The sequence below is a fragment of the Podarcis gaigeae genome (genome assembly GCF_964106915.1).
Source record: "Podarcis gaigeae genome assembly, chromosome: 14".
NCBI classification, from domain to species: domain Eukaryota; kingdom Metazoa; phylum Chordata; class Lepidosauria; order Squamata; family Lacertidae; genus Podarcis; species Podarcis gaigeae.
In genome coordinates this window covers 28,531,261-28,553,990 of record NC_139690.1, presented here as the reverse complement: position 1 = coordinate 28,553,990, position 22,730 = coordinate 28,531,261, and the positions used below count along the sequence as shown (strand labels likewise).

General features: G+C 56.1%; 1 protein-coding gene across 2 annotated transcripts; it reads right to left on the bottom strand.

Annotated features, from left to right (window-relative positions):
* Positions 1–481: 481 nt before the first annotated feature.
* STRC (stereocilin) lies at positions 482–22,346 on the bottom strand. Of its 2 annotated transcripts, XM_083710790.1 has the most exons (28): positions 21,635–22,346; positions 14,746–15,780; positions 14,607–14,631; positions 12,672–13,971; positions 11,846–11,908; positions 11,450–11,566; positions 11,058–11,224; positions 10,062–10,251; positions 9,496–9,611; positions 8,655–8,787; positions 8,130–8,300; positions 7,464–7,502; positions 6,850–7,017; positions 6,610–6,753; positions 6,278–6,336; positions 6,070–6,193; positions 5,851–5,942; positions 5,110–5,248; positions 4,442–4,644; positions 4,267–4,357; positions 3,079–3,238; positions 2,782–2,951; positions 2,047–2,202; positions 1,598–1,743; positions 1,281–1,429; positions 1,085–1,182; positions 732–879; positions 482–595 (listed from the first exon to the last, which is right to left on the bottom strand). In XM_083710790.1, exons 1-28 carry the CDS (start codon positions 22,239–22,241, stop codon positions 501–503), a joined length of 6,105 nt encoding a protein of 2,034 aa, XP_083566916.1. In that variant the 5' UTR covers positions 22,242–22,346; the 3' UTR covers positions 482–500. The 2 variants fall into 2 exon arrangements, with proteins under 2 accessions (XP_083566916.1, XP_083566917.1); XM_083710791.1 differs by lacking the exons at positions 14,746–15,780; positions 21,635–22,346 and adding an exon at positions 15,885–16,784.
* Between the last annotated feature and the right edge of the window lie 384 nt (positions 22,347–22,730).

Genomic DNA, 22,730 nt, shown 5'->3' with positions numbered 1-22,730 from the left:
TGCCCTTTGCTCCGCTGCAAGCCACGCTGCCGCTCGCCTTCGCCTTTCACAACAGCCCCGCAGGGTAACCCAGGCTGCGAGGTCAACCCAGCGAGAACTCTCCGAGGCTTCTCTCGGGCTCCAGACCAGCCCTCCAGCGCCGCCACGGCCGGTCTCTTGAGTCCGTTGCCAGGCCACGGAGGGCCAGCAGCCAAGCCTGACAAGCGCAGAATATAGAGGCTTGGTAGGGGGGGGCGCCACAGCGTGGGGCGCAAATTACTTCCCTTGCCCCGGATTAGGGGGTGCAAATTACTTGCCTTGCCCCGGGTGCTGACAACCCACGCTACGCCGCTGCCAGGGTTCAATCCCCAGTCAAAATTATCCTGCAGAGATGCTGCCAGTCCGTGTCAACAGGTGGGCACACTGGTCACCTCGTCTGTCCCGTGGTACTGGAGGCAGCGAGTGGGGGAGGGCACAAGATGGTTGCAGGCACCAGCCAGAGTCAGTGCAAAGGGGCAGCTTTATTGCAAGGCCAGGGGCCCCCCGAAAGTCAAAAGGAGGCAGCAAGATGGAAGCAGCAGCAAAACAGCTGGACGGAGCCCTGAACCACTTTTGCCTGTGGAGGAAGAAGGAGGAAGAGGAGCAAAGCTTCACTGGAGGGACCAGGGGCAGCACAGCGCTGGGAGGTGGCATGCCAGGGGGCAGTGCCCATGGTGAGGCATGCAGGGGTCAAGGCAGGGGTGGGCACATACTCCTGTAGTCCTGGCAGGGCTCCCCTTCGCACTGTGCCAGCTCCAGGGCCCATCTTTGCTTAGGACTGAGGAGTCCGTACTGCTGGGCTGTCACAGCCGATGCCTGGGGGCTTGTCAGACTGAGCAGCTGGGCTGGGCTGAACACCACCTGCAGGGGAGCAGAGAAAGACGAGGCAGAACCCACCAGGAGCTGCCAGCGCAAGGGGGATGATGCTCCACCCCCCACCCCTTTCCGCTGGGCCCAGCACTGGAGGGGCAGCCCCTGCAAGGACCACATTTAGAGCCCCAGCTGAGAGGCCCGCTCCAGGCTTCCCCCTCCCCATCCCAGACCCCCAGGACAACAAGGCACTCACTGCAAATTTGGGGGCGGGGATCAAGGCAACTGCCTCTGGGGTCAGAGCCCGAAGCTGCTCTGGGACGAGGGACGAGAGGACGATGTCCGGCAGCCCCGCTGGGAAGGAGAGAAAGAGGCCGGAGGTGCCCACCCAGGGTGTGTTGCCCCGAAAGCAAGACAGAAGCAAGGACTCCCTCCACCACACAGCCACCGACCTGCCAGAGTCCCAATCTCTGTGAAAATCCCTGGGCCCCACTTGGCGACAGGCCCAAAGGCAGAGGGGGTGACCAGGAGCCAGGCCAGGGCTTCCAGTTTCTCCTCAGAGCAGCTGAGATGGAGCAACCCCAGGAAGGAGGCCGCTTTGCTGTGGGGAAGGAAGAGGGCTGTAGCCGGGGTGCAGGGAGGCAGGTGGAGGCCTCTGCACCAAAACAGAAACTGGAAACTGGGTGTGCATGTGTCCTGCCTGCAACCCCTCCAAGGTTAGAGCGCTCCCAGGCCCTCTGCCAATCCCCGTCCCTTCCAGCCTCCCTACCTGAATTCCTGGCTGTTGAGCTGCCTGATCTCCGCCACCTGCAGCCCACATAGGAGGTGCCCGAGAGACACCAAGTCCAGCAGTGCCAGGTTTTCCACGTTCACCTTGTGCTGCTTTGCAAGGAGGCTGCCAACCACGGCCTGCATCTGGGTGTGCAGAGAGACAATGGAGAGGCCCCATCAGGACTGTGCCAGGCACCTGGGCAAAGCCACGTGGTTCTGGCTGGCTGGCAGCTTCTGCCCAGGCTGGCTCAGAAGGCCTGAGATCACAAAAGGGGATGGAAGGTGGCATATTTCCTCTGAAGCTCAACCTGGCCACAGGGACACAGTTGTCTCCATGGATCAAATCAGAAGCCGGGATGGCTTTCATAATTCTGGGACTTTACCCGGAAAATCGGGACACTTGGGAGGTATGCAGTGGGTGAGCCAGGGAAATGAAGGGCCGCTCACCTGCCTCTCTGTCCAGCCTTCCAGGCCCCCCAGCACTGACAAGGCTCCCCAGTCAGGAATCTCCAGCTCCTGTAGCTCCTCTTCGCTCAGCTGGAGGGCCAGGAAACCCAACTGCAGCATCTCCACTGCGCCCATTGCCCAGGTCGGCCCCAGAACCTGCAAGCACAGGGGGACCCTCCTAAGCCACCGTCCTTTCCTTCGCACCGTGGAGGCACCCCCCCCCCAAGCAAAACCTGCTCATGGATGTCCCACTCCTGAACAAGAGGGCTTCAAGGTCCAACTGCATGGAAGGCCTCCCTGTAGGCTGGACAGGCTGACCCCCGGGCAACCCCCCACCCGCCCCTTTGGAGCTGAGGGAGGCCCAAAATGTCTGTGGGCTATTTATGCCAGGAACCATCTTCAGCCAAGGCCCTGGGTGGTTTTCAAGGCCTGGCCTACACACTGGAAGGGACCTACTAAAGTTAATTGACGAGACTCACTTAGGTTCATTCATTCCAATGGGTCTACTCTGACGTACCCGCACACATTTCTCCAATGAAAATAGGGGCGTCTTAAGGAAAAACAGGACATTCCGGGGTCAAATAAGAAACAGGGACAGCTTCTGTGAATCTGGGACTGTCCCTTGAAAATAGGGACACTTGGAGGGTCTGCTCTGAGTCAGACTTGGCTGAATACCCCCACCCCCAGTGCCGTGGGACCCTCTGGGGTCAGAATACAGTCTGGTGGAGAACTCACCTCTTTGGCTTTGCTGAGAGCAGCCTGGCGCTGATACGGATGGAGGGCGAGGTCTTGACTGATGAGGCTCAGGCAGTCATGGAACTGGTCCAGCTCCATCGCACTGATCTGGGTGGCGCTCCAGGCCGAGGGGAAAGAAGCCCGGATGTCGGAGCAGCTGGGCACAGGTTCTGCACAAGGAGTCCGGCAGGGGTGGGGCTGGGCAATGAGCTAGCCCAAAAGGACAGGGAGGGTCCCTAACCCCCCCCCCCTTGGCCTGAGTGTGCTTCAGAGGCACCTCCTCAGACAGAAGCTCACCTTCCTGGGAGCCCTCCAGGCTCCTCCTCACCAAGGCTTCTTTCTGGGCCTGCAGCCCCCCAGCTGGCCCTTGAGGGTCACACAGCCGGCCCTGCTCACTCTCCTCCCACAGCTTCTGGCTCTGCAGCAGCTGCTCCACAAGGTCCTTGCTCAGCACCACCTGGAGCAGAACAGGATGGGAGAGGCAGGTCATAGAATTACGGCACTGTAGAGTTGGAAGGAACCCCAGCGATCATCTAGTCCAACTCCCTGCAATGCAGGAATCACAGCTAAGCAAGCCAGAGAGGCAGGGTCACACTAACACAGCAGAGCCCATCTGTGGGGCTCCTTTCCCCACTTCACCCCCTCAACCCACCCCCTCCCCAAACAATCAGATGATGAGACAATAGGAAGCCCTTTCATGCAATGTCTGACAATTGTTTTAAAAAAAATAATTATGCATTTTACTTATGCAACGTGTGATAATTCTTATAAAGAACTACTTGCCAAGTAGTGCATGAGCAAAGGTCCAGAGGGTGGGGATCGGGGCAGATCTATTATAAACTAATGAAACTTAAGCTTCAGGGGCCCCTAATCCCAGAGGGGCCCCAGAGTGGTTTTAGTTCACATGGCTTACAATTTTGGGTGTAGTAGACCCAATTTGCATGACTAAAATTGATTATTATTTTTTGTTGGATATAATTCAACGACCCCAAAATTTGAGAATCAACAGCACAGATGTTGTAAAGGTGAACCGTTGCAGTAACTTGAAAATGATAAGGCATAGGAAAATTTTATTTACACCAATGACTTTGACGTGTGAGATGGTCGAGGACAGCAATTTTAATCAAAAACTGAGACGTGGTAGTTATTATTATTATTAATAATTTTAAGTGATCTGTTGTGGAACAATCCCACTGAAGAAGGTAACAGGGGTTACCCAGACCTCATTCCAGGTTATGAAGGGGCCCTCATAACATCCCAAGCTTCAGGGCCCCCCAAATGTAGGTCGACCACTGGTGAGGATGCCACTGGAGGTCATGTCCAGAGGCAGTCTGCAGCTGATTGCTGGATGGGGATGAGGGTGGGGAGAACACACCCACCATGGCCACACTTTGCAATCAGAGCTCTTTGGCAGTGAGACAGAATGCTGAAGGACCCTCCAGCGCAGGAGACAGACATGGATACAGACCCCTCACCCTGCCTCACCTGGGGGATTCGCTGGGTGCTCTCCGGAGGGAGCCTGAACACCAAATGCCCCAGCTGCTCCAGCTCCACCTGGCTCCAGTGCCCTGGGTCCCTGTAGTGGTGAAACAGTGAGGTGGTCATGTAGGCAAGCCGAGGCCTTGAGCTCAGCCAGGGTCCAAAAAGGCACCTTCCTCACCCCAAAGCACTATCTGCCATCAGCAGCTGCCCAAGAACTTCCGCAACACCATTATCGAGGCAGGTCTCCCGTAGCTCATCCAGGTGCTGGAGCAGATTTGCAGGATTGGCATGGACCAGGTTGTCGGGCTCCAGGAAGCCCACCAAAGGGCCAAGCAAGCTCAATATCTCCACTGAGATGTCTGCCTCCCCTTGGGACCTTTGCTGAAATACAGAGGGGAGGGAGATGGGTGGGTGGCTCCCACTGGTCCCAGCCAGGAGTGGTGGTGCTGCAAGGAATTTGGCCTGGGAAGGGTAACTTTGCTGCCGCCCCATCCCTGAGCCCAAGGACAGGGTGCCTGAAGACACAGCACTCCATCAGAGCTCACTGTTGCATTTTGGCATAGAAAGAGAGGGAGGGGAGTGTGTCCCAAGGAATTTCCCTCACTGCACCCTTCCCGGTGGTCCTCCTGCACCTGGAAAGGATGGAATGTGTCCCAGGTGAGCCTCCAGTTGTTGGCTCATTTTGGACCTCACACTATTAACTATTGTCCCCATTTCACAGATTCCAAGCAAATCAATAAACCCACAGCAGAGCTGGTGGTGGTGGTGGGGAGGTGGAAAAGTGCACTGGGTTCCAGCTGTGCCACTCTGGCTCTCAAAACTGGTGGCTGCTCCTCTCCCCCTTACCAGTAGTGCCTTCAAACTGTGCCGGGCGAGGGCGGCCCGTCGAGGGGGTGGCAAGACCAGCAGGTTGTGTGGGTGGCTCCTTACATAGTCCAAGATCAGCAGGAAGGACTTGCCAGGAAGCTTGTCCAGCAGGTGAGTCCTGGCCAGGAAGGAACACCTCACTTCAGCAGCAAGAAGCAGGCCAGGCAAGCCAGGGGAGGCAGGGAGGAGCGCTGGATCTGGCCCAGTAGCACAGAATCAAGGGGGTGAAAGGAACACGCCCCCCACCTCAGTCAATGCAGGAAACCCACCACCTCATGAGGCAGCCTGCTGCACTGCTGAAAAGCCTGAAGACTCAGGAAGTTCTTCCTATAGGTTCCTCTAACAGCGGTTCTCAACCCGTGGGTCCCCAGATGTTGTTGGACTATATCTCCCATCATCCCTGAGCTCTGGCCTTGCTAGCTAGGGGTGATGGGAGTTGTAGTTCAGTAAGATCTGGGGACCTACAGGTTGAGAAAGGCTGCAAGCCTTTTCCGTGGCAGATATTTGAATATGGCTCTCTCTCCTCTTGCCAAAACATACCCAGCACCTTTGATGTCTTTCTTAGCCACCAGGGGGAGCTTCCATGCAGCCAAGAGGTCCAGTACCCATCAAATCTGGGTCACAAGGAGGCAGCACAAGAGGTTTGCCGCCACCTACCTAACCGGGTGTGTTGAGTGGGAGGGAGGACAGGCACTCGGGGTGGGGAAGCAGGTCACCTACGGCAAGTCCATGAGGAACTGGGGTCCCAGCCCCAGCAACTCCGTAGTAGAGAGGCTGGGTCTCCTCTGGATCTCCTCCCAGATGCATCCTTTCTGGAAACAAAGGCACAGCTTGACATTAACTGGGGGGGGCATTATGTGCCCGGGCCCATTGCTCTGCACCTGCTGAGCCCATTCCCTGCTTCCATCCAGGGTAAGCCTCTCCCTACTGCCTTCTTACCAGGCTCCAGGGCAGGTGGAGGTCTTGGCTGTAGAGAGCTTCCAGAACAGCCAGAAAATCTGCCCCAGCTTCAAAGGTCTGCAGAGAGGTGCAGGATAGTCCCATGGCCAGGTGTCCCAATGCCCTGCCATGGGGAGAGAGTTCAGCCATCGCCACCCATGTCATCCCATTAGCAGAGGAGGGGAGAAGGAGGGGAGTTGGCTCTCACCAGATCAGGTCCCCCGTCATGTTGGCACTGGCTTCAATGCTCTGCCAAAGGAACTGGGCCTGAGAAAGAGGAACGTAAAAAGAAACTAGGAAGCTGGCTTGTGCCAAGCCAGACCGTGGGTCCATCTAGGTCAGCATTGTCAGCATGGACTGACAACAGCTCTCCAGGCTTTCAGGCAGGGAACAATTCCCAGCTTCCCCTGGAGATGCTGGTGGTGCTGAGTCTATGGCTGTCGGCATGCTCAACCCCTGAGCTATGGAGACACCACAGGGAGTGAACGACACCCTTTGCTTTGGCCTCCCATCGCCCTGCCCAGCACTCTTCTCCCATACCTGCTGTGGGGACCAAGGTGCCTTCCGGTGCCAGCTGCTCCTCCCCAGCAGGGCCTGGGTGTCCACCTGCAGGAGCTTGAGAGGGACAGCAGGCAGGAGGCAGTCCAGGTGGGCACTGAGGACAGGGGACTCTGGGCCATGCCTCTGGGACAGGCACAAGAAGGGGACATGCGGTTAGGGTGGCTGAAGCCATTCGAGGGCACCACCCCCACCCAGATCCCTGTCGACCTCGTCAGATACCTGCAGAGCTTGAAGCAGACCTGCCTTTTGAGCTCCTGAGAGATGGGGCAGAGTGGGGCCCACACATGCACAGCCTCTGGCCAAGACAGCAGCCACTGCCACCTCCAGAGATTGGGGACCCAGGCCAGCGAGGAGGGAGCAGAGAGGCTCAGCCCCACTCAGTGTCACCTGCAGAGACAGAAGGCAGGGTGGGAGGGAGGCCACAGAGCCCATCACTGGCAACCAAGGGGTGGGGGGGTGGTACTGGTGGGGCTTTGGATCCCTCTGCCCAACAGTATCAGCAGACAGGGAGATGCTTTGCTTTCCATTTTGGATTGAACAAGCATGTCTGTAGCTTGCAGATTTACAAAACGGTTATAATAGAGGCAAGATTCCCAGGGAACTCCTCCCGTCCCAGACTAGACTTTATTTCTCACTAGTTCTTTTCAGCTCTTCTCTCCTGAAGAATAGTGAGGTGGCAGATTCTCCAAGCCAAGCTGGGGTCTGCTATCTTCAGAGCTGTGGGCCTGCCAACTGCTGACCTGTCGCTGCTGTCTGGACCAGGTCAAACAAGGAGGTCTCTGCCCCAGACCTCCACATCCACCTCTGAGCTTCACCTTCGGGGTGATACTCACATTCTCCATCCGCAGGGCCTGTGAGAGCAGCAGGAGAGCCTGAAGGGAAGAAGGATCTCTTAGTGTTGCAGCACCTCCACTTTGGAACTCCTTCCTTGTACTATTTTCAGTGCCTGCTAAAAACATTCTTATTTATATAAGCCCACCCAGATGCTTAGAAAGTTGATTGAGTTTTAGGCTGGATCTACATTGATCTTTTAAACATTATTAAATATATGTAATATTCTGTAACGTTTAATGCAGTTTCCCATGGCTGGTGGCTCGCTGCTCTGCAGTGCCCTCTGGTGTCGCATTTTAATAACACATTTTTAATGTTAGAAAGCATGATTATCGCTCCGCCCCTAAATCTGCTTTCAGGGTTTTTTGCTATTGTAACTTTTTGTAAGTTTAAAATTATTGTTGCTAATTTTTCTTATTGATAGCCATCAATTTATATTTAGAGGGTGGCTTAAAAAAATCTCCCAACAAATAAGGAAGCTGCCTGAGCATAAGGAAGTGGAAGCCCTAGCCCATCCCCTTGACAGGGAGTTGGTGGGACTGACCTAGGCAGGATGTCTCCTGAGACAGGCTGCTGCTGCCCCCAACTCTGGAGAGGAATGGCTCAAATTTGCCTAAGACCCACCCACCCCCACGGCAGATGCAGAGCATACCCTCAGGATGACTCACCTGGGCACGGCTAAGCTGTGCTGCTTGCAGCTCTGGGAGGATAGCCCCTACCTGAGACTCTGACAGGCCCCGCAGGAACTCCACCCCCATGGCTGGCACAAGACCCCGCCAGGATTGCAGCTCGTGAGAGCCCACCGAGGAAGGCAGGAGGTCTGCCAGGGCATGGGCCAGCTGGAAGAAGAAGAAGGAGGAGAAGGAGAAGGAGAAGAAGGAGAAGGAGAAGGAGAAGGAGAAGGAGAAGGAGAAGGAGAAGGAGAAGGAGAAGGCAATGGCAAGTCAGATGAGGTGGTGGCCTAACCAGGGGAAGGAGCCAGCTTTGGTAAAGGAGGCTTCAGTCCTGGAGCAGAGGAGGGTTCTTCAGGTTTGCTTCCAGTTGGGAGAGCATCACCAGAGCTGGATCTCTGTGAACGGTAGCTTGCCCCCAGAAGGAAGCTGAGGGACAGTGGGGAGGAAAGTCCTCAGCAGCACTGGCCCTAGGCTCGGCTCTGCTGTGCCCAAGAGAGCCTGGTCCTCTTCACCACTCACCTGCCCATGAGGGTCCACCACCCCTCTGGCCACACACTCCAGGAGGTGCTTCTCGATAGGCCCCCACAGATCTTGCAAGGGGGAGATCAGGCGCAAGTCCCCGATGCTGAGGAAGCAGGTGAGAGCCCCGAGCCTGTGAGGATGGAGGAGGGGGCACAGGCAGAAGTGGGCTGTTGGGACCTGCTCGCTTGGTGCTAGCCACACCCCATGCAGGCCTGCCTGCTGTTCTAGACCACAAACTCTGATACTTCTGGCCGGTTTTTGCTCCAGATACGCAAAAGGTGATGCTCCTCCCCCTCTGAAGAACTTCTGCTCTTTCAAGAAAGGTCCAGTTCATAGGAATCAAGTTGAGGGGAGTTCCTGTTGCCATCAGCTCCTGCTTTTGGGCTTCCCACTGGGGCATCTGGATGGCCACTGTGAGAAGAGGATGCTGGACCAGATGGACCCCTTCAGCCTGACCCAGCTGCTGCTGCAGGGCCCTTCTGAAGTTCACATGTTCTGTACACCCCGTGTGTCCACAGACTTTGAAAGAAAACCATGTGGACAAATAGCCTTCCATCTGGGGTTCCTCAACTCCTGCTGCCATGATGCATCTTTGCCAGGAAATACTTTGGGGACATAACTCCTGTCTGGTCTAGCAATAATGATGTCCCCGGGGTCACCTTTGGCTTGTCTCTTGAACGCAGCATGCCTTGCTCTCCCTTGGACCCAAAGCCTTGGGAGGAATCTCTTCCCCTGTGAACTCCTGCCTTGAACAGCTGCACCCAGCAATAAGTGGGATACCCTGGGACACAAAATCACCCAAGTCAGTTTGCTCCCAAGCCTTCCTCCCACCGCTCACCTGCACATCTGCTCCTCGGTGCTCTCATGGCTCCTGTTGAGCAAACTCCGTGCTACATGGCGCCCTTGAGCCAGGCCCAGCTCAGCCTCCTGCCAGCCATTCATCAAGCTCTGGATCTGGAGGGACACACCAACATTTAAGCATTGTTTGACAGTGGAATGGACTGCCTTGGAAGGTGGTGGACTCTCCTTCCGTGGAGGTTTTAAAGCAGAGGTCAGATGGCCATTTGGCATGGATTCTTTAGCTGTGATTCCTGCACTGCAGGGGTTGGACAACATGACCAACCTTCTAACTCTACAATTCTATTATTTTATGGAAGCACCATCCCTAGCATAAGTGGGTACTCTCGGGCATGTTCAAACCCCCCCCCCCTCCGGGGTTCCAGAGGGTGCACCACCAGCTTCCAGTCCTGTAGGGAGGGGGCTGGAGGCAGGGACTGCACCTTCTCACAAAGGGTTTATCCCCACCGAGGCAGATGAGAGCTTGCCCAGCTTTCCAGGGGCAACTGAAGGAGATGCCCAGGACACCCACCCCGGCTGCTCTCAGCCTCTGCAACCTGGTCCCACCTGCTGCGGTGTTAGCTGAAGGAAGTGGCCAAGTGGCAGGTGAGGAAGGAGAGGCTGGAGGCTTTGAAGGAACTCCGGGGGCCAGGAAGGGACTTCACCCAGAAGGTGCTCGGCCTGCAGGAGGCGCTGCACTAGGGCTCGTTTTTGTGCCAGCGTCATCCGGGCACTTTGGCTGCTAATGATGGCCAAGCTGAGGGTTGGAGAGGAGAAGAAAGAGGCCACATTAGCAAGAGAAGTTCCTCCACCCCTCACCTGAGAAAACTACAGGCACACAGACCACATGCTGAGCGAAGGACTACCTGGCCTGATGCCAGGCACCAGGCTAGGGGGATGGGCACAGCCTAGGAAGACCAACTTAAGAAATGCTTCAGGTGAAATGAGAGGGCCCGGACACGCCCTACAGTAAGAGAGGCTGGTTGTGGCTACTCAGAAGTGACAGAAAGGACATTCTGTTCTGACCACCCCTCCACAATAGGTCCGGAGGGTAGCAACATGAGAACAGGCCTTTCCTTCAGTGGCTCCCCATTTGTGGAATGCTCTCCCCAGGAAGGCTCGCCTAGCACCATCATTATTTATCTTTAGGCACCAGGCAAAAACTTTCCTCTATAACCAGGCATTTGGCCTTGAGCTCTCTGTGACCTTTTAGAAGTAGGTGGGATGTTTCTAATGTATTTCTCCTTCCTCTGGGTTTTAATGGATCTATGTGGGATTTATTGTATATTTGGTGGGTTGTAAGTCACTTTGGGTTGCCCTGGGCATGATAAAGCGACTGACAAATTTAATAAATAAATGCTCAGGCACCATCTCTCCTGAAGGTTTCCTGCCACAAGACTGAAAGTGGGTTTGGGGACTAACCCCACCTTAATTAGGACCTGGGGCTAAACTCAGAGGGGTTCAACTCGGCAGGGAGGACCTGATGGCTCTGGAGGTGGTTTGGGGAAAGATGCCCCAGGGAGGCTTGGGCCAAGCCATGCAGGCGCCTGGGGGACCACTCACACGCTATTGTTGACCAGCAAGGTGGATGGCAAGCGCAGGATGTCCGAAGCAGCCATGAAAGGGACAAAGTGAGAGAGGTGGAGGAAGAGTTGCGGGGTTGGCTGAGGGAACTTGCTCAGGAGCTGGGCGGCCAGTGACTCCACTGCCCGCTTGTCCCATGGAGGCGCCTGGTGGAGGGAAGCAGAGGGAAAGGGAGTCCCCTTGGAGGGGTTCACAGGGCAGCTGTCCTCCACCTGGGACTCTCCAGGCGCTGAGGTCTGGAGCTGCCAACCAGCACCTACATTAAACAAACACCTCCCTTTCCATATGGAGCCTGGTGGGCATGGCAAGGCTTCACAGGTGCACAGGTGCTGCACCCCAGATCAAGTCCAGCCCTTCTGCCACAGACCTACCTTCATCTGCAGGTGATCCCAGGAGCAGTGCAGCAGGGCCAGGAACCTCTGAATGGTCTCACCTTCCACTGACCACAGCAGCCTCTGGACAACCTTATGGGGCATCTGCAGGTATTCCTGGAGAAGTGGGAGGGAGAGGAGGAGGCAAGGCAGCAACAGCAGCGGCAGCACCCCCTTCCCTGCCCCACTGGGGCTGCTGCAAGGGAGCCTGAAAGATGGTCAGGGAGGCGCCTTGGACAGGAAGGAGGGGAAAGGGGGAGAGGTCAACCTTGGGGTTGGAGGAGGAAGAGGAGGAGGAGAGGTGCAGCTTTGCTCCAGGGACCAGTATTGGGCCAAGGAAGGAGTAAAGTGGCTTCAGGACCAACAGGGCTGGAGACTGGGATGGAGGGAAGGTACCTGCATGAAGAACTCCAGAGCTGAGATGTTCTCCTCCCTCTCCAGCAGATTCCAGAGCAAAGGCTGCAAGGAGGAGAGAGAAGAACATAAGAAGAGCCTGCTGGATCAGGCCAAAAGGGGTTTCTCTAGGCCAGCATCCTGTTCTCACAGTAGCCACCCAGATGCCCCAAGGGGAAACCCACAAGCTGGACCTGAGCACAAGAGCCCTCTCTCCTCCTGCAGTTTCCAGAAACTGGGATTCAGAAGCATTATTGCCTTAGTCCTGGTGCCTAGTAGCCATCGACAATCCTCTCCTCCCATGAATTGGTCTAATGCTCTTTTAAAGCCATCTAGGTTGGTGGGTGCGAGTGGGACAGGTGGCTATAAGTGTGTAAGATGCACCATGGAGAAAAGCGTTAAACCTTGTTTTCCATTGTATGCTGAAAAGAAGGAGCAGAGTGCTTGATATAGTTTGCAGTGATTTTATGTGGTCCACTAAATGTTCCCTCAGTGGAGAAAAATAAGTATATTTTAGTATTTCTTGGTGATTTTTCAGGGGTTTGGGCTAAATGACCCTTCAGATTTTTTACAATTCTGTGATTCTGTGAAACTGTCCTGGAAGAGGAAGGGACTGAACCCGTGATCTGACTCACATGAGCAATGAATGGTAATAACTAAACAATATATCCTCTCCTCATGTCTAAATCCATTTATGCAGCCCAGAGGGCAGACCCCCTTCTTGGGCTTCCCCAGTGTGTCCCCCTAGGGTGGGGACACATTCCTATCAGGCATTCCCATGTGGCTATGGGCTCCCTTCCCCTCCTCCTGTCCCCAGAGCATCACCCACCCCAAAGCAGTTAAGCAGGTCTTCCTTGGTGGCCGGATCTAGCTCGCCTTCCTGCAGGAACTGGCTCACATCCTCCAGGATGCTCAGGGAGAAGTTGGCTTGGAGAGAAGTCCCAAAGGAGCTGTTGTCTAGGAGGCTGGAGAGCAGGAGAGCCTGGCCCAGTTGCTGCCTGGCTCCCTCTTGCCCCACTTCGCCAAGGGCAGGAGAAGCCAGCAGGAAGTCCAGCAGCCGCAACAGGTAGCCGGCACTGGGAACCCACTGGGAAGAGGAGTGGGGGGGCTCTTTGCACCGGGCCAACTGGGATACCAGTGCTGTCAGGAAGGCCGGCGCATCCTGGCAGAGCTGCGGGGGCAGTGGCAGCACCCCTGGGAGCCACGGAAGGGAGCAGCTCCTGTCCTGCTCAACAGCCAAGCAGTGAACCCGTACCCAGGGGTGGGCCAGCTGCAGGGCTTCCAGTAGGGACTCGTTGCTGCACACAAGCTCCTGGAAGCTCTGCAGATGGGCATCCCCACACTGAGCTAGGAAGCTGGTGTTATGCAGCGCTTGGGGGCTCCAGGCCCTGGCGCCACACCCTGCTGCTTCTGTGCTCTGGCGCAGAGAGGCATTCAGCCCAGCCCCTTGGGCCAGCGGGCTGTGGCAGAGGGTGCCCAGCCACTGCCTGGTGGCATCAGAGACTTCCCGTAGGCTGCTGCTGCTACAGAGGTTTTGGGTCCAGAGGGTCTGGTTCTCCAGGGAGAGGCAGGTCCAGAATTCCTCCTCTCCCAGCAGAGGCCTGCTCAGAGCCTCTGAACAATGGCTGGGCCGTAAGGGCATGGAGAGGTTGGCACAGAGCTCCTCCACCAGCTCCTGGTGGGGCCCAAGGTGCAAGAGGACAGAGGCATTGCCACACACTGTGCTGTTGAACTGCTGGGGGAAGTACTCCTTGCAGACTCGTATCCAGACCGGGTCACCCTCAATGGAGGAGAAGTACCAGGTGGTGCTGGAACACAAGGCTTCCAGGTCCAGCGGGGGCCGGTGGGGCTCTTTGGAGCCATTGAAGAGGGTGCAATACAAGTAGATGGTGAAGTTGGAGATTCCTGGCAAGCCGGGGATGCTCTCGTTGCAGGCGGCCTCCAGGACTTCTGCCTGCGAAGGGGGCTCGGCAAATGCTCTCCGGGGGGCTGGAGGGAGGGTCTCGCTCACCCTGTGCCCTCCCCCAGCAGGCAGCAAGCAACTGGGCACCGCGGGAGGCCATGGGAAAGAGGCCCTGGAGGCCAAGTCCACACGCAGGGTGTCCCAGCTGATGTTGTGTCTGATTCCCCTGCAAACAGCAGAGAAGAAAAGGGTCCACCACATACCAGGCACAAGATGACTCAGTGCCATACCAGAGGTCACTCAGCAGGGACCAGCAGGGCAAGCCAGCAGCCATAATAATAATAATAATAATAATAATAATAATAATTTACTATTTCTACCCCGCCCATCTGGCTGTTTCCCCAGCCACTCTGGGCGGCTCCCAATTGAGTGTTACAAACAATACAGCATTAAATCTTTAAAAACTTCCCTAAACATCCCCCAGGGTCCTGCCACAAATGGCCCTCTGCCCAGGTCACAGCCTGGCAGCACTACCACCCCTTCTGAATGTCACTCCATGCCATGTCATACCCCATGACCTTGCCACCCTTTGCCCAAGAAACAACAAAACTCAGCCCAAGAGTAACAACAAGAACAGCATCACCACCACCCAGCGCAGGGAAAGGAGGCTGGTCACCCCCTTCCAGGACATTTAAGAAGAGCCTGTTGCATCAGGACAAAGATCCAACATCCTGCTCTCACAATGGCCAACCAGATGCCTGTGGGAAACCAGTAAGCAGGATTCGAACACAAAAGCAACACTCTCCCCCTCCTGCGGCTTCCAGCAGCTGGTATTCAGAAGCTGTCCCCACAACCACTTACCACAGCAGCAGCTGCTGCAGGCTTCCTAGGGGCAGAGAAGAGGGGTAGTTAGGGTTGTGGCCCCCCAGGAGGCCTTGCCCATCTCTCCCTCCCCTTGTGCCCTCCGCACCATGGCTTGCAGCTCCACTCATTCACCTACCTACGGAGCACTTCCCATCTGGGTCAGGCTGGGGGATCCCCACTGCCTCTGAAGCCTCAACTGCCAGAAGGCCTGTCACATACAAGACCCTCCTCCGGAAGCTGGTAACGAGGGTGGGGCCTGCCCTTTGCCACAGTGTCTGCCTCAGCTCCTCCAGTGTCTCCCACAAGATGTTGCCCTCGGAGTCTCCTGCAGATTCCTGCACTTTCCCGCCTGTGCCTGGCTGCTCTGTCTGGTACAGGGTCTTTAGGAGGCTGGGTTCACTGCGATTGCCAGGGGGCCTCTCTTGGGGGGTCGCGGGCACCAGGCCAAGGGGCTTCAGCTGGCCATGAGTGGGGGCGAAGCCTGCTGGGTGAATGTGCAGGAAGGCTGTCCAGCCAGTGCCCTCAAAGAGCCGGAGTAATTGCCCCAGCCAACTGGCATTTGCTTGGCACCCACTCTGCCCTGTTGGGGGGCAAAGGGACCCCTGTGGGCCAAGCAACCCGGAGAGGACGGCCTGGCCCAGGGCTTCCATCAGGCTGCTGAGAACCTCCCAGCCCTGCTGCCCATGGAGGTGCTGAGGGGGGTCCTGGGCCAAACTGAGGAGGAGGCTCAGCAAGTCCTGGGCAAAGCTCAGCCACCCATCCCAATGCCAGCTGCCTCGCCGCCAGGAAAAGAGGATGTCCTGGAGGAGCCGGGATCCAGAGGCTGCTGGTGAGAGCGGCTTCTCGGCGTTGGGTGGTGGCAGCAGCAGTGGCAGCAGGAGGCTCTCCCAGGACTCCGGGGCTTCCTGCTCCTCCTCACCCTGGAGGTACAGAGAGATGTTGCGGAGGAAGCTGGACAGGCGGGATTCAGGGCTCCAGGCCTGGGGAGAGGGAGGCTGCCTGCCCCACAGGGACTCCAGGCTGAGGAGAAGGGGGTGCATGTGCTGCTGATGTGCCGAGCCTGGGCTGGGCCTGGGAAAAATAGAGCCCCCTTGGCGCTGCTCTTCAGGAGGTGCCAATAGCCCTGCCAAACCCTGTCGCAGGTTTCTGCTTGGCTCCCCTGCTGCCCCTGCTGGAAGAAAGGGGACAGGGGTCACTAGCCACGGCCAAATGCAGGAGGCCACTTGCATGCCCACACACAGACCCTTGACTCCCCTCCCTGCTACGCCCCTGTACCTGGCAGAGGATGCGTCAGCAAGAAGAGCCCCCAGAGGCCCCAGAAGAAAGGGGCCATGCTGGCACCCGTCCCATGCGCACAGCGGCTGGGCCCAGGGAAAAGGCGGCTGCTCCGAGAGGCTTGAAATAGGAGCTGACACTGGAGATGCGGTGCTGGTCCCTCAGAGCCGATCCCTTTCTGCCATCCAGAGCATTAGTTACATCCAGGAAGGAAAGGAACCCAGCCTGACATGCAGGAGAGGGGGGTCCAGCCACAGGGGCAACAAAACCCCCACAGGCTGGCAAGAAGCTAGGGCTCCCTAGCTTAGACCCTAGAGGGAAGTCGCCCATGCTGGGGGGTGGAGCCCTGCCATCTGCCCTGTACCCACAAAGGTGCCCTGGTGAGACAAGGAGGCTCTGCAATCCCATCGCCTGGCTGGGAATGAGACAAGTCTGCCAACCTGATCAGCTGCTCCATGTGGAATTGGGGAGAGGGGATGCACCATCTTGCCCTTTGCATAAGAGGGCAGAATGCTGCCTGTCTGCTCTGGCATACAAGCTGCCCCAGCCCCTGGATCTGCTTCCTGCTTCCTCAGATATCTCTTTCTACTTCTTAGGCAGCAACTCTGCCCCCCTTCCATGCTATGACAAACTATGGAGTCCTTCAAGATGAGGAGGCCTAGAGGCCACTGGGGCGCTCTCTTTGATAAACCCAGAAAGTAACAGTGGGAATTGAGATGGTTCAAGGGTGCCAGGCTGTGAGACCAGAGCTATAGGATCCTTCATACCCACAAGTGTGAGCCCAGGCTTCTGCTGTTTCTAGAGGTTTATGGGAGGTGACCCGAAACTTCTGGTGCACAGAAGCCCCACAGGAAGCCCAAACACCACACAGAAGGAGCTCCACGAAACCAATGTGCCTGTTTAGCTTGCTGGTGCAGCTACCCTGCCCTCTCCCTCCCTCCCTGGTAACCTGAGGCTTGCCCCACCATCCTGACACATCAAGGGGAACAATGGGGGCTTGATCCATTATTTATGCCTTGGATATGAAAACAGTATGGGGCCTGTCACTCGAGGAGGAGGAGGAGGAGGAGGAGGAGGAGGAGGGAGACAGGCAAAGTTGCCTGTGATCTACAGAATGAGGAAGAAGCTGGAACTTCGTCTCCTGAGCTCCAAGGCCCTGTGCTGATTCAGAGTCAGCCAAAGGCCAGTCATCCCAGAGACCAGTGCTAGTTCCAGCCCCTTGGGAATCCCCTTTGGAAGACAACTCAGCTCTGCAGAAAGCCCCTCATCCCATGTGGGTGTCAACTCCTAGACCCCTTGAGAATGGGCATAACCAAGGGGGGGGCAGGGGTAAGTTGCTCCCCTAAATAAAGTAAATCAATAAAATACTTAACTAATGGAGGTTCTGCTCCCCCCCCATGAAGCCTGCCCCCCCAACATAAATCCTAGTTATGTCCATGCCCCTAAGGAGGACTCACTCTTTCTACTCTGCCTAGTTTTAGGGGAAGCTGCTCCAAATGCCAGGATTCCAAATCAGCAATGCCCTCAAGCACCTTGGGTAAAGTGTGCCATTTTCTGTATAAAAAAAAATACTCCATCTCCATTATGTATGTTACAAACATTGTATACTGCTTAGTAGAACAAATCTAAGCAGCTTACATTTGAAAACTGTAAAAATACAAACTACAGCATTCAAAGAGAGTCCTTAAAAACCCAGGGGAAAAATATGCATCCTACAAAACCAATGAGTGTGCAAAGCAAAGAAATTGAAGAGTTGGAATCTGGGAAAACTTGAGTAAACATACATGTTTTTAAGAAGCATTTAAGGGTCATTGCTGTCTCCAATTCTCCACCTCACGAGTTGTGTGCACGGGGGTTATCAGGAGAAAGCCTGTTTCCATGGTGTCAGCAATATGCCCCTCACAGAGCAGCCAGCAGGTCTCTTCAGAAGATCTTAAAAACTGACTCAGGTGATACAACTACTTGCCACATGCACTGCCCTCTGAGCAGTGGGCTGGAGAGGGGGGGTTATTTAACACAGTTGGTGCCCTGTGATTGGGTGCAGAGTTTGTCTATTGTGATGGCCTGGGCATGGAGTGGGGAGAGGTGGGTCCAGTACTTAGTTGTGTTTGCTTTCTGTTGTGTTCAATCAGTGGCTGGGTTGGGGTGGCAAATTCAGAAGTGCAGGGTCCCTTCATTTTCTAAGATTAGAAAATAATCCTATGATTATGCAGTAATGAGGAATGCATTGCAACAATAAGTATAGATTTCCATGTGTTGCTTTCCAATTAAATGTACTATTTTCTGTGCAAGTACATGGGTAAATACATTCAATACATTCCTTTGGTGTGTTTTAAGTTGTGCTTCCTGTGAAGTGCCCTTGCACATAACAGAACTTGCAATCTGTTCTCTTGAAATGGAAGCCTGGCTTGTCTTTTCAGTGTTCCTCTGCCCTTGACTTTGGAGCACACAGTGGCTGAAAAGCTCCCCTTTGGAGCTGAAGGGGCAGCTTTAGGAGGCTGAAGATGGCAGCTACTCTGCTGCAGAAACAGGAAAGGATCTCTGACTCCAACTCCAGACCAATACACCACTCTGCTCAACGGGTGCCTTTTAACATATGCCACCCACTCTGATGTGGGAAACCTGAATGGAGATTTAAGTGGCATAAGATTTTGTATCAGCAGAGTTGCACTGCAGCGTTGTAGTGGCATAGCTTGTTTGGGACAGAGCACCTGAGACCCTCCAGTTTAACTCCCAACAGCTCAAGCTAGCATGTCCAACAATCGGGGTGATGGGAGCTGGAGTCTAGCAACATCTGCAGGGCCACAAGTTTCCTGTCTCTGTATGAAGTGGTGGAGATGTATCTTAAGTTGCACTAACACAGAGGTGCCTTTGCTGTAGCTCACAAACTGTCAGAATTCGAGTACAGCCATACCTCGGGTTACAGGCGCTTCAGGTTGCGTTTTTTGGGGTTATAGACCTGCCAAAACCCAGAAGTACCAGAACGGGTTACTTCTGGGTTTCGGGGGTCGCGCATGCACAGAAGCGCTAAATTGTGCTTTGCGCATGAGCACCGAATCGCAACCCGCACTTGCGCAGACGTGCCGCTTTGGGTTGCAAACGTGTATCCCGCATGGATCATGTTCACAACCCGAGCGTCCTCTGTATAGGATTGTGTCTAAAGTCTACAAACTAATAGATGCAACAGAGTAAATTCCAGTGTACAAAATGACAACATGTTGGAAAAGAAGAAGTTTTCACCATCACCACAAAGGCTCCCACAAAGTAAGCCTAGCAGACCTCTCTTCTGGAAAGAAGTGCCAGAGGATGCATTAAGGACTCCCTTTGCTAAATGGAGTCCACACCCAAACAGGACAGAGAGCCAAACAGCCCTCATCTACTTCTGAGGGTTCCAAAGTCACGTGGCCACCGCCACTGCCTTGGACTGAAGCTTCCAATGGCCCTACAGCCCACCCAGTCAGATTTTCTGAGAGCCTTCCATGATTCATGATGCAGTCCGTTGCACACTCTGGAGGAGGCTCTTTGGCCCTGCCAGCAGTCAAGGCTGGGCTAAAGGTTAAATTGACTCAGCTCAAGGCAACTCTCACCAACCCCCAAGGAAGCACATGGAAGATGCAAGACAAATAAAAGGAAGTCCTCCTTCACACAGCTGTGCAACTCACTCCAATAGGAGTGGCAGAGATGGATACCAACTTGGATGGCTTTCAAGGAACGTTAGATAAACTCACGGTAGTCGATGGCTGGGACACAGGTGGCGCTGTGGGTTAAAGCCTCAGCGCCTAGGACTTGCCGATCGAAAGGTCGGCGGTTCGAATCCCTGCGGCGGGGTGCGCTCCCGCTGCTCGGTCCCAGCGCCTGCCAACCTAGCAGTTCGAAAGCACCTCCGGGTGCAAGTAGATAAATAGGGACCGCTTACCAGCGGGAAGGTAAACGGCGTTTCCGTGTGCAGCTCTGGCTCGCCAGATGCAGCTTTGTCACGCTGGCCACGTGACCCGGAAGTGTCTCCGGACAGCGCTGGCCCCTGGCCTCTTGAGTGAGATGGGCGCACAACCCCAGAGTCTGTCAAGACTGGCCCGTACGGGCAGGGGTACCTTTACCTTTACCTAGTCGATGGCTATTATTGATCGCTACACTCTGCCTCCATGGCTAAAGGCAGAAACTGCTGAAAACTGCAGGAGGGGAGATTTGCTAGGGTGCTGTTTTCCCATTGGGGGAATCTAGTCAGCCACTGTGAGAACAGAATCCTGAACTAGATTGTCCACGGGCGTGATCCAGCAGGCTCTCCTTATGCTCTTAGACGGCCAGCAAGGGCAGGAGGGGAGGGGGCTGTTCTGGCCCTGCCTGACGTCTCCCTCCCATGGGGGCCTCTGGTAGCAGAGGCTACGGAACCAGATGACGCCTCTTGCCTCCGCCCGCCTCTGCAGCTACTCCCATAGCTGTCAACTTTTCCCTTTTCTTGCGAGGAATCCTATTCAGAATAAGAGAATTTCCCTTAAAAAAAAGGGAAACGTTGACAGCTATGAGCTACTCCTCTTGTCCATAGCTCTGGCCAGCGGGCGCCAAGGGGCCAGAAGAGAGACGCGTAAGGGAGGCCACCTCTGCTCCCGGGGTCAAAGTCCGCTCCCCTGTCATAATTTCCCCCTTGGGAAGCTGCTGAGAAGTGAGCCCGCAGCCACGCTCCCGGCCTTAGCCTGGTGCACGTGGGCGCGAGCCCCGCCCCCTAGGCGGCAGTCGGCCAATCGGCGCCGACCAATGGGCGGTACCCATCACGTGGCGCGAAGGTTTAAATACCCCTCGGGGCGGGCGGGGCGGGGCGCGTGGGCCAGGCTGCGCCATGGGCTCGCTGCAGGTTCTGAAGCTGGGCTGCCTGCTGGGGCTGGCGCTGCTGCCGCTTCTCTGCGGCCTCCTGCCTGCCGTCCTTCTCAGCCTCCGGGGGGCTGGCGGGACCGGTGAGTGAGGGCGAGAGCAGGGCAGAGCTGGGCGGGGGTCGCGGCTGGATTCCTCCCCCCCCCCCATGTCAGCGCTCGCTTTTCTTTCTGCCTCCGCAGGCTTCTTTGCGCGCTGGCGGGGCGTCCTGAGCTGCGCAGCCGGTGGCGTCTTCCTGTCCGCTTGCCTGCTGGACATCGTGCCGGACTCGCTGGCCGACCTGCGCGAGGACCTGAGCCAACAGATTCCCCCGGTACCGAGCGGGGAAGAGTAGGGCGGGGGATCAGGACACTGTGACCGGGCCCGGAGGGTTGGAGCCGCATCACGGGCTGCTGCCCCCGAATAAAAAAAAGGGGAGGGGGGCTCCAGCGAACATCTTGCTGGCGCTGCTGGTCGCCGGAGTCCCGCTGGCCCTGCCCGCCCAGCTTTTGCGAGACAGCATGTGATGGGGCTGAGCTGACTCACACGCTCCGAGGAGGAGGGAAGAGACCGCGAGATGTTGACTGGACAAAGGCCTGAGTTGCTCTCAGATTTGCCCCATGCCCTGTGGGAAAGGTTAGGTGGTTTTCAAATGTCTGCTTACCTCCCCTCCATATTAGGCACACCAGGGCTGCCCTGTAACCTTCTGAAAGCAGTAGCCAAGCTTTCCTTTCACTGAAACCTCTCCTGTTTAATTCCCAAGATAGGGGTTGATGCAGCCCTGGGTAAGAATTCGCAGGAGCCCAGAGGCTCTGGAGCTCCTTTGGTGGTTTGGCCCTCCTGGCTCCAGGGGAGACGCCCTTGGGTGGGCGTCGGGGCCTCAAGGGAATGGTTTCTCTCCTAACCTGATGGTGCCTCCCTTTTCTTCCCTGCCCCACAGCTGGACTTCCCGATGCCCGAACTGGTCCTGGCGCTGGGCTTCCTGCTGGTCCTGGTCCTAGAGCACATCATCCTGGCCTGCAGCGAGCGGCAGGGGGATGAGGCCTCCCTGCCCCTCTTGCCTTGCCCCTCTCCCCCACACGGCGAAGAGGGCAGCCTGGCTGAGCAGCAGCAGCAGCAGCCACGCTTGGAGGCGGGAACCCCCCACTGCCACACGGGGGACACCAAAGCACCCTCGTCCTTCCGCTCCCTGGTGCTGACCCTCTCTCTCTCCTTCCACTCAGTGTTTGAGGGCCTGGCGGTGGGCCTGCAAGACACAGAATCAAAGGTCCTCCAGCTGGCTGTGGCCATTCTCCTCCACAAGACCATCATCGCTGCCAGCTTGGCCCTGCTGCTGCTCCAGAGCCGCCTCCCCCTGCGCTGGCTGGCAGCCTCCATCGTCACCTTTGCGCTGATGTCCCCTCTGGGTGTCGGGCTGGGCATGGCTGTGATGCAAAGTCCTGACGCAGGCGACAGTCCCACCATGACGCGGAGTGTGCTGGAAGGCGTGGCTGCCGGGACCTTCATGTACATCACCTTCCTGGAAATCTTGCCTCAGGAGCTGAACGATCCTGCCAGACGCCTGCTCAAAGTCCTTGCTGTGCTGCTGGGTTTCTCAGGGATGGCTGGCCTGCGCTTCTTGGGCTGAGGGCCAGCAGCTGAGTGGGGTGCCCTTCCCTGCAGAGATGAACGCTGGCAGGCTCGGCTTCCCAGGAGGCAGCTTTTTAGAATGAAGGGGTGGTGGCTTCTCTCCTCCCTTTCCCCCCCCCCCTCTTCCCAAGCGGACACTGATAGGCTGTGCCTTCAAATGTTTTTATTAAAGATCTGACCACTTTATAACTCTTTGGAACTAAGGCCTTTCTTTTTCTTATTTGCTCTTCCACCTCACCCAAATTCCTGTGACAGTAAGACTCACGGCATAGTTCTGTTCTTTGCTCAGGTGATAAGAAATTGCTTTGGTCTTTCCCCTCAGTCCCCCACAGCAATTTGGGAAGACAGCTAGGAAAGGGTAATTGGAGCAGG

Excerpts from the sequence above, each read along its gene's own strand:
- STRC (XM_083710790.1), bottom strand. The coding sequence starts at position 22,241 with ATGTACATGAAGGTCCCGGCAGCCACGCCTTCCAGCACACTCCGCGTC. Across the intron at positions 15,781-21,634 it reads GAAAAGGGAGGCACCATCAG|CAGGGGCAGCAGGGGAGCCA; the intron begins GTTAGGAGAGAA and ends CCTTTCTTCCAG. Across the intron at positions 11,909-12,671 it reads ACCTGCTTAACTGCTTTGGG|CCTTTGCTCTGGAATCTGCT; the intron begins GTGGGTGATGCT and ends TCCTCCTTGCAG.